Source organism: Ammodytes marinus, assembly GCF_949987685.1.
Source record: "Ammodytes marinus genome assembly, chromosome: 7".
In the NCBI taxonomy this organism is placed as follows: domain Eukaryota; kingdom Metazoa; phylum Chordata; class Actinopteri; order Uranoscopiformes; family Ammodytidae; genus Ammodytes; species Ammodytes marinus.
Genome location: NC_137211.1, coordinates 16,936,402 through 16,949,909, shown reverse-complemented (window position 1 = coordinate 16,949,909; position 13,508 = coordinate 16,936,402). Strand labels below are relative to the sequence as shown.

Below are 13,508 nucleotides of genomic sequence, written 5' to 3'. Positions count from 1 at the left end.
GCCTCCCCTTCTTTTCCTTATCCACCTGAATCTAATCCCAGGTTGCCAGGTATTTATGCTATCCACCCTCTGCAGACACCAAGGCCACACCTCTTTATCATTAATTAAAATAAACAAAACAAAACAAACATAAACAGCAATTTGGCTCCAACACATATTATTTCTCTTAATATATCCATAATCATATTTCACAATGTAATTATTGACGGAGGTGTTTACTGCCTATTCCATGCCCCCATCAACAAAAGACAGCAGGGTAATGAACAATTTACACTATATGAAATATCGCAAAACACACACACACACACACACACACATGCAGGCATTTAGTAAAACATTGTTAAACCGCAATTTTTGAAAAGCTGATTTCACTCTAAGCCAAGGGCTGAAATGAAATGAGCTTTAAATCAGATTTAAAAATCATGGTGGATTACAGAATACTCTGGTGGTTGGTTTCCACATAATCTAAACTACAGCTAAGAGTAGAAATAAAACACTTGCTCTGAGTCTTAGTGTCACAAAAAGCAGTCATCATTTACAGAAGGTGCGGGGAAAAAAAACTTCTTGACCTATACTATTGAAACAAAGAGGACACAAAGGTCTTGAAATAAGCTCTTTTCACATCCTCAAAGAGAAGGTCTAGAGGAAAGTGGTATGCAACCAGTGTTCCGGTGTTTTGCATGTGTTGTGTTCAGGTAAAGCTGATAAAAGCTCTAATCCTTTATGCAAACACACAAAAATTACATCAAATTGAAATGCTTTCTAAGCCAATTTGACACGCAACGCGTCTTTACGCAAGCAGTCCATCGTTCAAAGGATTGGGTGGCGTGTGAGAGTGGGGTTTGACTCTCTTTTAAACATTAATGTGTTATGTGTCTGCAGCTTGGGGAATTGAGAGAGAACACTTGTGTTGCTTCCAATGACCGGGAGCAGCGAGATTAACCCTAGTTGTGGCTCTTCTCACAACTCATAGAGCCATTTTAATGCCATTGTATCCCAAGGTAGTGTCCGCATACCTTGGCTAAGGGGAAACTTTGTTTATTTGTTCTTGAAGTTATTTTCATATACATAAGTTTTCCCCTAAAGAGTTAGAAATATGTCGACTAATGAGCATTCATAGGGGTGAGGAAGAGAGTGTCTAAATGAGACAAAGGAAGTGCTCATTGTGCAAACGTAATCCTATAAAAGGACAGAGACATTAAAACTGATAATGTGCTTTTAGAGGCTTCAATTTAGAAACTGAAATCTGGTTTGTAAATCATTGTGGCTTCCAAAACGTATACATGAAATGCTAAAGTGTGTGTGAGTGTGTGTGTGTGTGTGTGTGTGTGTGTGTGTGTGTGTATGTGTTAGTTTTATAACGAGTTTTGCTTGCCGTTGTGCTATTTACATTATGAAACTTAATATTGAATCCACAGGCTGAAGAAGACTTTAATCTTTAAAACTGCTGGTTGGTGTTTTTATGTGTTTCAGGTGACGGGAACCCCAAAGAGAGCAGTCCCTTCATCAACAGCAGTGCAGCCAGTGATGCAGAGAAGAGCCAGCAGTATGACGGCAAGAACATGGCTCTGTTTGAGGTAAGTAAGCCTTCAGAACACACAGTCGAAAACATAAGGGTTGAGGTTAGGTTGTAAAAACACTATAACTGCCATGCTTCTGTGAGTGAGTGTGTGTGTGTCTGTGCCTGTGTGTGTGTGTACGTATGTGTGTACGTATGTGTGTACGTATGTGTGTACGTATGCGTGCGTGCGTGCGTGTGTGTGTGTGTGCGTGCGTGCGTATGTACGTGCGTGTGTGCGTGTGTGTGTGTGTGTGTGTGTGTGTGTGTGTGTGTGTGTGTGTGTGTGTGTGTGTGTGTGCATTGCAGGAAGAGATGGATACCATCCCAATGGTCTCCTCTCTGCTCAGCAGTCTGGCCAATTACTCCAACCTGCCGACAGGCAGCAAAGAGCACGAAGAGGCTGAGAATAATGAGGAGGGGGCTCGTCCGTCTAAAAAACCTGTCAAGGTAAAGTACTGTGTGTGATCCACTAAGGCAGGGGTGTCAAACTCATTTTCACAAAGGGCCACTCTACGATATGATAATCACTCTAAGGGCCAGACTGACACACCTTCTTTTTAATCGAAAAATAAAAAGATCATATTTAAGTAAGTATATAAACTGCGTACAATGGCTAGTTTTCGCTTTTCGGGGGACAAATTATAGGTGGGGGGTATGGGGGTGCTCCCCCCGAAAATTTTGAATGTCAAACACTGAATTTCCTGCATTCTGGTGGATTTTTATCCACCGATCTGTGCCTTTTCGGCATCAATTTATGGTGGAAATGTCTTTCGGTAAAGGAAAAGACAACATTCAGGTTCCTGGTGAAACAATTATAAAGGACTATAATGCAGTAAGGCTCTCAGGCATTCTGGATTGAGCCACAATATTTATTCTCCTGGATTTTTCAAAACTTTCTGCACATTCAAAACATATCACATGTTTTGTTTTTTTATGAATCATGACGCAGCACCAGTGTTAGCTATTTATGACACTTTACATTGGTAATGAAATGCCAAGCCACAATTGGAAACAAAAGGGGAGGGCTATCAGCAGCTAGCTAACGTTAGCTAGTTGGCTATATAGTAACTTAAAGCAAAAGTTAGAAACCAGATAATTTTGGCATTAATCCTTTGACACTTGACACAATCAATCATCAATATTAGCATGCTATTTTGCCACATGTTGGCCTACAGCCCTCAGAAAACTGACAGCTCTTCTTAGATACAAGTTCATCAATTCATGGCTTAAAATCCTGAGCTGTGGAACTTTCAGCAGACATTCCTAGCTGTAAGCCACGTAAGTTTCTTAACAGTTGGAAGCGTATACAACGTGCGGATATGGCACAGGCTCCATGAAGAATGAAAAAAAAGAAAAGAAAAAAAATATGATTTTTTTTTTTTTTTCACAATTGATTCAAATCGGCCGAATTGATTCGCGGGCCACATCTGGCCCGCGGGCCTTGAGTTTGACACATGTGCACTAAGGGATCAGAGAGCAATGTTCAATATGTATGTCTGAAAAATGTGGCCTTAAGAAGAAAAAGGCTTTCCATCAGTGTAGCCCAAATCAGTACAATAATAGTATAAGCAGTATTACTAATGCACTGGGCATTATGTTTGACAGTTTGGCTTTTTAAAATGTAATTGTACAGTTTGCCTCACTGCGCCAATATTGGGATGACTGACAATTGGACTCGTACTCAAAATAATTTACATCTACATTATGTCTTTGCTGCAGGGTCACAGCAAAGTCAATTATTTCCGTAATGGTCCTCAATCTTAATTCATTTCCTTTATTTCTGATGTGCTTTACATTGTTCCTTATAATTCATCAACCCTACACACATTTACCATGGAGAACTAATGAAAATGAAGGCTTACAGTCTGTATTGTCCAGGGAAAGTATGGGAAATCAACAACATATTAAGCAAACGTTGTTGATTTGAATTTCATTGTATTTTAACATTTTCTGTGTTTTTTTTATTTTCATACCTGACTTCACTTCCCTTTAGTTTTCTCTGATCGGCTTATCATGTATTGGCCCTCATCCAGTTCTATTTTGGCTTAAAGTCCAGTTATCCTGCGTTTGTTCAGTGGAGCATAAAACAGGGTTTGTCACACAAATGCTGAATCCTCTCTGGGTTTCTTTCTAGTTTCTCTAAAATAGACCAATACAAGCATTGATTAATTTTGCATATTATTCTCTGACATGAAATAATAAATTAAATTCAGTTTATATGAATAAAGGAATTCAAACTCGATAGTATGCAGAGTATGCATCAGCCCTCCATAATCCACCTTTATCCCAACCAGTCCCTTCTTCAATAAAAATACAATACATTTACATGTAAAAGAATAAAATAATATTACCTATGATAGAGACAGATAACAAATTCCTTAGACATGTGGAAATAATATTGATACACCCATTAACACATTTGCACACAGAGAGGGCCTTTATGTTTGCACTTGAGAAAAGGAGACTGCAGGGAATAACACAAAGATGAGGAGTTGGTCACAAGATGCTGACTTAAAGGGTCATGCATTATGAAGACAGTACTCAGACAAAATCTTCACTGTCTCACTGTCATCTGCTTTTCCCCTGTGGGCAAAACACAATCAGCAACTTTGATCCATCAGTTCATTTTTCAGTTCATTTCTGTTCACATGCCTCCTCTCATAAAGAGCCTCTACATTATCTGAATGAGGACCCCAAAACATGTGGACTTTAGTAGGACACTTGATAACTTGTTGTTAATGTTTCAAATGTTGCCAATGAGTCAAAATGGTATGTCCCCTGCTTCCTAGTGGGAACTCGAACCAATTTGTCATTTGAAGGAGGAAAACTGAAGTTAATTTTCACACAAAAAAAAGTCATCCACTTTTATAATAACATCTGGCCCAGAGGGTAACTTTTTGAGGGTATTTTTTCTGCACATGTGCAGATATTAAGAAAGATATACTGTATAAACTAGTTTTGGTTTTTAGAGTTTTAGAGTTTTAGAGCATCGAATTTATGGAAAGATGAGTGCAGATATTTCTTATGCATGCAAAATATGTTTAATTTAATTGACCGTAAATAAAACTTCAAAGCCTTCCCATTTATCTTCAGAGAGGAGATTGGCCCACAACAAAGAAACAAAGACTATCTTCAAGGCAACTGAACAACAAAGTGTACCACTGACAGATTACAACCCACATCTCAATCCATTCATGTGGAAAGTTTGGTGAGCTCGACTAAAAACTGAAGACAAACCAACTTTGACTCTCACATTTCACCTTTGTGGTTTCTCAGGCTCCTCAGCTGGGCACTCTGATGGGCGTGTACCTGCCATGTATCCAAAATATTTTTGGGGTGATCCTCTTCCTACGGATGACCTGGATGGTGGGGGTTGGAGGCGTCCTCGGCTCATTCATAATAGTCTTCATGTGTTGCTCCACAGTGAGTAAAACTGCACAAGTAATTGCCGTCGTAAATGCGTTGTGTAGCACTCTTACAGTTTTTTACGATTGCACAGTGGGCACAACTGGAACGACATGTGCAAAACTCTAACAACAGTATGCAGAGCAGCGGTTCATTCGGACCAAACTGTAGCTCGTTTTTCATTGCTTAAACATAATTTTCAAAACTCTACACACCTATCTCATGGCTTAACCACAGCCTGCACAACACTGTGGATTTCCAGCACTTTTTTTCAAACGCTAACACACTGCTGCCACAACTGTAAACCACACATTCAAAACAGAATTAATGCCTAGTGCATTTCAAACACTGCTGATTGCAATTTCAACTGAAACACTAAGATGTCTTGTTTTAGACGTTAGTGAACATATATACAGTATAAAGGGAAAGCTCAAAAATATATATTTTTTTGGAAATGGACCAATGAAGACAGGTTGTTGGAGGGAGAAGAGTGGCAGTGAGAGTGTGGATGTGTGGAGGAAGACCTAGAAGACATAGAGCTGTAATGTCTGATGAAATACAGTAAGGGCTACACTGAAAACCCTGTTGTGAATCATGGTCTCTCATTGAGAGAGGCAGGGTTGAGAGTGCAACACAATCTGCAAAGATCTAAAGTTGCATCTGTAATACGAATTTTCCAGCAAACAAACAGCTTAGAGTTGCATCCTTACAGTAAATGACAACATTACAGGAATTGATTTCTGTATTACAATTATAGAATATTTACACAGATAAATACTACATTTGGAAATGTTTTCAATAAAATATACAAAATGTGTATCTATTGAAGCAAACTTCTGATTTTCATTTCTTTTTGTTTTCCTAAAAAAACTGATATGTTACAAAATAAACAATTTCATGTGAAAGAATTTCACCCTTTCATCAAAGAAAATATTATGTAATTTGTGTGAAATAACTCAAATTATTCAAACTGTAAAGATTAAAAGTTTGTAATTTGTGTATTGGGGTTTGATGCCAGTGTGTATACTCTGAGCATGTTCTGAGTGACAGCATGTGTTATCTCAATGAGGCTGGTTCATAGTGTTTGCTGCATTGAGCCTATTTTGCAGGTGAAGTGAACTGTTCAGCTCCAGTGACTGTTGGTAGTGCATAGTGTAGTTAGAGTTTTGCACATTGAGCTACAGTTGTGCCCACTGTGGGTTAGCAATCGAAAAAAACTGTAAAGGTTCAGTAAGCAAAATGGTACGTTTAGGTAACTTCCTGTCAGTGACTGCAGTTAGTAGTCCCCTCCCTCATCCCTACGTCACCACATTAATGCACTGAAGTCTTCAAGCAGCGAGTCATCTAGCATCATCTCAGATCAATAAGTCCAATAAAACATGATAAAAACCATGAAAACAGACACCAGGAAGGATTTTTACCTGCTCCGCCATTGTAGGTGCATAAACATTCACCCCTCTGTCGTTCTCTGCGCGTTCACTGGCAGAGAAACGTGCCCATTTGTAGCGTTCTCTCTTCTGATTGGATATCAGGTTGTGGGATACCCAAAAAGTTTATTTGCCGATTACATGCAGAGCTGGTGACTGAGAGACCTGTGTTACGAAGCACGCACATTATATAAGGGATCACTGTATGAATATAGAGCGATAAATATATCGCTCACTTCACCTTTAAGTCAAACCTGAAAATGAAATACTACTAAACTGACTGTAACAAGTAGCTTGCTGTACACATTCAGATGACAAAAAAAAGTAGTTTCTTCTCAAATGTAGCAAAAAAAAAGTCTTACGAAATATATTTGCTAAATTAGCTTAAATTACCTTAAAAGTGTACTTACTTAGAGTACTTATAATCAGCTCATAGTATCAGTGAAGTGGCAGTATGTGCCTGACCAGCCAGGTAGTCATCCCTGTGATGAACAATTCAATGTGGCCGAATTAGTCAGGCTTGTGCTGGCTGTATATATTTTTTCTTTTCACCCCCTCGGTTTATGGAGGCCTCTCTATGAGCCATATCTATACATTACCTGTTGCCTGTGTACTGCTTGTTTCAGACGATGCTCACAGCCATCTCCATGAGTGCCATTGCAACAAACGGAGTCGTACCAGGTGAGCGGGTGTTCTGAGGGAGGGATGCATTAGTTTATTTGTGCGTGAGCAGAGCATCGCAATGACTCCAGTATGTTTGTGACACACAGCTGGAGGTTCATATTACATGATATCACGCTCCCTGGGACCTGAGTTTGGTGGAGCTGTTGGAATCTGCTTCTACTTAGGAACCACTTTTGCAGGTGCCATGTACATTCTTGGCTGCATTGAAATTCTTCTGGTAAGTCAAATAACTTGCATGTTCATTATTTTGCATATTGTCTTTACAGCCTTATAGATTGTCTGCTCTACAAAGCAACACTCTGTACATTTTTCTGTCAATTTGATTGTAATCCACACCTTGTCGTGTTCTCCTCTCCCTCTTCTTCCTCTGCCTCCAACTGTCCATCTCCATCTTTCTATACTCTTTTAGATTTATATCGTACCTCAGATGGCTATCTTTAAGATTGAGGGCCTGGAGGGGGCGGAGGCCGAGGCAGCTCTCCTCAACAACATGCGTGTGTACGGCACCATTGTACTGAGCCTAATGTCGCTGCTTGTGTATGTTGGGGTCAAGTATGTGAACAAGCTGGCGCTGGTTTTCCTGGCCTGTGTCATCTCCTCCATCCTGGCTGTTTATATCGGAGTCATTCAGACCGCCGTCGAACCCCCTGTGTTCCCGTGAGTGGCTACCTAATTTGCCTTGTCAAAATCTCCTTTGTTTATCCGATGTATGTGTCTATGATGGCTCTTTTGACTTGCTTTACAGTGTCTGTCTCCTGGGGAATCGAACACTTCTTTCTAAAAGTTATGACGTCTGTGCAAAGTTCATTGAAATAGACAATGAAACCGTCACCACCAAACTTTGGAGGTCCTTCTGTGATTCCGAGAACCTCAGTGCCACTTGTGATGAATACTTTACCAACAACAAAGTCACAGAGATGCAGGGCATCCCAGGGGTCACCAGCGGCATCCTGGCAGGTAAGCATTTCTTATCAATGCAAATGAAAATAAGCTTTGCGGATGAATCCAACTTACATTCTCATGTTAATGCTCCTCTTTATCTAGAGAACCTGTTTGGTAACTACCTGGAAAAAGGGATGTTTCTGGAGAAGCGGGGGCTACCAACGGACACTGATCCAGACAGTCCTGTGACCAACTCCAACCGATATGTCCTGTCTGACATCACCAGCTTCTTCACCCTGCTGGTCGGGATATACTTCCCATCTGTCACAGGTTAGCACCAGATAGGCCCACTGAAGGGACGAAGGGACAGGAAGATATCTTCAGCCGCTTTACAGTCCTATCTTTAAAGCTGTTCTAGTCTATATTTTATAATGCTAATGGATAAAATGTCTACATACAGCAGGCAGACACAGTTATCAACTAGCTAGTGAAAACAACATGGAGCATTTAGTAACTAAAGTGCCGTTGTTTTATTGGTAAAGTTGGTGGGGACCAAAAACAGAGCTAAAAGAAGAGTGAATGTTGGACTTAATCGGACAATAAAAGTGTGCCCAAAAAGTCTACTCAAAATGAATGCTGATGTTACTATGTCTACATGTTGTGTAAGTAAGCAACTTATTGCCAATATCCACTTTTTATACTGTTAATACAGGGCAATCCATCATAATCAAGGGCATGCCATCACAACATAAAATGTTAATCCTGTTCAAGAAAAGTTCTGTATAAATGAATCCAGGCGGTCAACTCAAGTAGGCTACATAACATGCTCCTTTGATGCATTTATCTTACCCACAAAGTTGTTGTTTCAGTCTATCTTGATTTAATGTATTGTTAAAAACAATATTAGTGGGGCGCCCTTAGCTCAGTTGGTAGGGCGTGTCCCCTCCCCTCCCCCCCCCCCCCCCCGGCCCGGGCCCAGCAGCAGACCCGGGTTCGATTCCCACCCGCGGTCGGTCTCTGCATGTCACTCACCTCTCTGCCCCATTTCACCTCTGTCTCTCTGCACTATCAATAAAGCATAAAAATGCCCAAAAAATATCTTAAAAAACAAACAAAAAAAACAATATTAGTTCAAGTCTTCAATAAATTCACAGCAAATATCTGCTCTGTGGACCTGATCATTATGATCCTAGTGATATGTTGTCAGCAGACATAGACGAGGGGAAACAAAACAAACATCACTGCTCCCTGCGGGTTCAAAAGCACAAAGCTCCTAATTGTTTCAACCTGTTCCACAGGCATCATGGCCGGCTCCAACCGATCCGGAGACCTACGGGATGCTCAGAAGTCCATCCCCATCGGCACAATTGCAGCCATCACCACCACGTCTATCGTGTGTATCCTTCATTCAGCCAATGTCAATAAAAGAGAAATTGTAGGTCTGAAGGCTGTGATTGATGACGTTTTTATAACCTACCCCTCTGCTGGTTACCATGATGTTTTCATTTATATATTTCTTAACAGCTTTTCTACAGACATGTCCTGTGTGGTGCTGTTCGGCGCCTGTATAGAAGGAGTAGTCCTTAGAGACAAGTGAGTCAAATATAGATTTGTGTACATTTCAAGTTACTTTATTTTTTAGTATTTTTACTCAAAATAATATTCAGATCATGTTAAACAAAAGAATTCATCTTTTACTAATCCACCTCCCACATACAGCCATTTATCAATAGTAGCTGAGCAACAACTTAGCACTACAGGCCCGCCAAATTTTCGATACACAGACTATTTTGGATGGTTTCTGTTTCTGTTACCCTCTCCCAAGCCATACATACCGACTTTCCTACTATACAAGCTAATCAGCCAAAATGAAAGAATAGTCTGCTCCTTTTTCCTCCACCTAACACCACAATTAAATATCCTCTGAGAGGATTTCACCTAACCCTTGTCTGTTCCTGGTGTCTTATAGCAGTCTCGTAAATATAAGGCTGTTGTATGTCATAGGAATAAGCATACACATGTTTAACCTCTTCAGTGTTAAAACTAACAATGGGGTCCATATTTATTATTGTTTTATTTGAGCTAGCTTGGTTTGCTGAGGTCTGTGGAAATAAAACCCCTTACAAAAACCACTCCAGATGTTATTGTAGTGTTTCAACCCATGGATCTAATAAACTCCTCGCAAGCTGCAGACGACCAAATCAATGTTGCAGACTAGAAACAATAAGCCTGCTGTGTTCCTCTGTAGGAAATCAGGGATCAATTGTATCAGAAATAACTAAGAATTGCAGGTGGTTGTTGTGCCCTACATTTTTTAAACTGCAAGAGCGTAAGCTTTCCATCATATATGGTCATGGTTGTCCATTTAAGAACTGATATATCAGTTAAGATATATAATATAAAATAGACAAGACTGACAGGTAAACTTTGGAGTATTTTGTCTACACCCCTCTCCTCAGGTTTGGTGAAGGGGTCAATGGTAACCTGGTGATTGGGACTCTGGCATGGCCGTCTCCATGGGTCATTGTGTTTGGCTCCTTCTTCTCCACGTGTGGAGCGGGTCTCCAGAGTCTGACTGGAGCTCCACGTCTCCTACAGGCCATCTCTCGAGATGGAATCATCCCATTTCTTAGAGTGAGTACACATGCAGAGAAGCACAAATGTGTTTTAGACATCTCAGAAGACAGACTCTAAATCTTTTTTTTCTTGTGAAGGGATGTGTACTTTCTGTGGCTTTAAGGTACATAAACAGTTACCATTACATTATTATAAATGCCATACCTATGTTGCTACAGGTGTTTGGACATGGCAAAGCTAATGGGGAGCCCACCTGGGCCCTTCTGCTCACTGCTAGCATTTGTGAGATTGGCATCATCATCGCTTCCCTGGATGCAGTCGCACCGATTCTCTCAATGTAAGGACGCTATACCCTTACACAAACTGTATAATCATTGCTGTGCAGACCTACTGTATTTGGATCTCATTTGTTTGTCTTTTCCTTTGTGTATATTTATATTGCTCTTGTTTTTTTTCCTTTCTTCTGTCTCTTTTACTTTAGGTTCTTCTTGATGTGCTACATGTTTGTCAATCTGGCCTGTGCTCTGCAGACTTTGCTGAGGACGCCGAACTGGAGGCCGCGCTTTAAGTTCTACCACTGGTGAGTAAAATCAAACTTAACATGAATAAAAGGAACATTTTTGAATGCTGTTTTGAAAGCTTCTGTGTAGCAAAAGGTTATTATTTTAATGATTTATGGTATCAAACCATGTGGACAAGAGAATGACAGCGTGTCACACATTTATTTTCACTAACTAACTAGCAGGAGGAAATATTTTACATTTGCTGACGATATTAACCGGTGCTATGTGCACATAAATAACCAAGGAAAGCGGAAGCCTGTATATCTGTGTTCCGGCATGATTTAGGCAGAAGCAGACTCAATTCAAAACCTTGTATTTATAAGCTGTCATCATTGCTGTGTTCCAGCTCATTTAGATCAAACGTGTTGCTTTCTGTCCTCTGCAGGGCTCTGTCTTTCTTGGGTATGAGCCTGTGCCTGTCGCTCATGTTCATCTGTTCCTGGTATTATGCCATAGTCGCCATGTGTATCGCCACCTGCATCTACAAATACATTGAGTTCTGTGGGTAAGTAGTCATTATGACAGCAAAGGAAGTGGACCAGAAACAGGAATATGAATGTATTGCAGCAACTACTTTCTAATCATTCTGCCAGCGGTTATTGAACGACAGTGATAAATTTGGTTTGCTATATTATAAAGCCAACCCAATAATGTGCTGCCTGTGTCACAGAGCTGAGAAGGAGTGGGGTGACGGGATACGTGGCATCTCTCTCAGCGCTGCACGCTTTGCTCTCATGAGGCTGGAGGAAGGGCCGCCTCACACAAAGAACTGGAGGTCTGTCCACACAACTTCAACTTTTGAACAATTATATCAGCTTATATCACCTGCTGATATATATATATATATATATATATATATATATATATATATATATATATATATATATATATATATATATATATATATGACATTTCGGTGCCTTTCTTCTCAACAGGCCTCAGATTCTGGTTCTGGTGACCGTGGATGCTGAGCAGAACGTAGAGCAGCCTCGTCTGCTCTCTCTGACCAATCAGCTGAAAGCGGGGAAGGGTCTGACGATCGTTGGCACTGCAGTTCAAGGAACCTTCCTCGACAACTATACCGATGCCCAGAGGGCTGATCAGGTCCGTCCTCCAATCTCAAAACACTTCCACTTTCACTTGTGATACAAACAATACAGATTAATATTGCACAACTCTCCCAGTGTCTACAAATGCCCATATTCCTATATCTCTTTCTGTCTTTATTCGTAGTCTTTGCGTAAGTTGATGGAGACAGAGAAGGTGAAGGGCTTCTCCCAGGTGGTCATCTCCTCCAATCTTAGAGATGGGACGTCCCACCTTATCCAGGTTGGAGGACTGGGTGGTCTGAAGCACAACACTGTGATGGTCAGCTGGCCCAAACACTGGAAAGAGCCTGAGTACCACCAGCAATTTAGGAACTTTATTGGTAAGTCCTACGATGGTGAAATATTAGATATTTAAATGTTTGTTCATAATTCATGGTGTTTTATAAAAAAAATCCATTCACTTCTCTCCCTTTGTAGAGGTGGTTAGAGAGACGACTGTAGCCAGTATGGCCCTGTTGGTTCCTAAGAATATCTCCAGCTACCCGTCCAATGGAGAGCGCTTCACTGAAGGCCACATAGATGTGTGGTGGGTCGTCCACGATGGAGGCATGCTGATGCTTCTGCCCTTCCTGCTGCGCCAGCATAAGGTGGGAATCTAGACACATAAGATATTCTTAAGATATTTGAGGAGGTTTGAAATAATGAACACAAGTCACAATGGAGACCGTGTGGAGGAACACAATGATACAGTGTGAACATTTACGTACTTTATTATCTGTGAATTTTACTGTTCTGTCCCGTAGGTGTGGAGGAAATGCAAGATGCGCATTTTCACTGTAGCTCAGATGGATGACAATAGTATCCAGATGAAGAAAGACCTCATCACCTTCCTCTATCACCTGCGCATCGATGCTGTGGTTGAAGTGGTGGAAATGGTGAGAGACTTGTCTGAAGCATTGTCACAGTTAACTAATCATTTGTTGAAAAATTGTTTTGTGTTCTTCAGTAAAGTAATTTTTTTTTTATCCATGGAACCAAACTTTTTTTCGTAACGGGACTCCTGTGTCAGTAATTGACAACTGTATCATTTTCACTCTAAAGCTTGACAATGACATCTCAGCCTACACCTATGAGAAGACATTGGTCATGGAACAACGATCACAGATCCTCAAACAGATGCATCTGACCAAGAATGAGATGGAGAGAGAGGTAAGCCAGAACACATTACCTACCTAAAGAAAGCTGATATAATTTTAAATCACTTTTAAGAGGCCAAAGGTCCCTGAAGAACATCAGTTTTCACTGACCGGGGTAAGAATGAAGTCCAGAGGATGTTTAAAATGTTATTTTTTAATAACTA

The 13,508-nt window shown here is 40.5% G+C and overlaps 1 protein-coding gene across 1 annotated transcript in view; it reads left to right on the top strand.

Annotated features, from left to right (window-relative positions):
- The window catches only part of slc12a5b (solute carrier family 12 member 5b), a gene marked incomplete at both ends in the record, with an annotated part of 39,336 nt that overhangs the window by 23,632 nt on the left and 2,196 nt on the right, over window positions 1–13,508 (top strand). Inside the window, 20 exons of the mRNA XM_080031808.1 lie at window positions 1,474–1,577; window positions 1,868–2,008; window positions 4,838–4,984; window positions 7,020–7,074; window positions 7,164–7,294; window positions 7,487–7,734; window positions 7,823–8,034; window positions 8,122–8,289; window positions 9,258–9,356; window positions 9,495–9,552; window positions 10,419–10,593; window positions 10,755–10,873; window positions 11,018–11,116; window positions 11,485–11,604; window positions 11,770–11,874; window positions 12,035–12,203; window positions 12,333–12,528; window positions 12,626–12,795; window positions 12,952–13,083; window positions 13,250–13,357. Of these exons, the coding sequence (XP_079887934.1) occupies window positions 1,474–1,577; window positions 1,868–2,008; window positions 4,838–4,984; window positions 7,020–7,074; window positions 7,164–7,294; window positions 7,487–7,734; window positions 7,823–8,034; window positions 8,122–8,289; window positions 9,258–9,356; window positions 9,495–9,552; window positions 10,419–10,593; window positions 10,755–10,873; window positions 11,018–11,116; window positions 11,485–11,604; window positions 11,770–11,874; window positions 12,035–12,203; window positions 12,333–12,528; window positions 12,626–12,795; window positions 12,952–13,083; window positions 13,250–13,357 (2,756 nt within the window). The remainder of the gene's footprint in view (window positions 1–1,473; window positions 1,578–1,867; window positions 2,009–4,837; window positions 4,985–7,019; window positions 7,075–7,163; window positions 7,295–7,486; window positions 7,735–7,822; window positions 8,035–8,121; window positions 8,290–9,257; window positions 9,357–9,494; window positions 9,553–10,418; window positions 10,594–10,754; window positions 10,874–11,017; window positions 11,117–11,484; window positions 11,605–11,769; window positions 11,875–12,034; window positions 12,204–12,332; window positions 12,529–12,625; window positions 12,796–12,951; window positions 13,084–13,249; window positions 13,358–13,508) is intronic.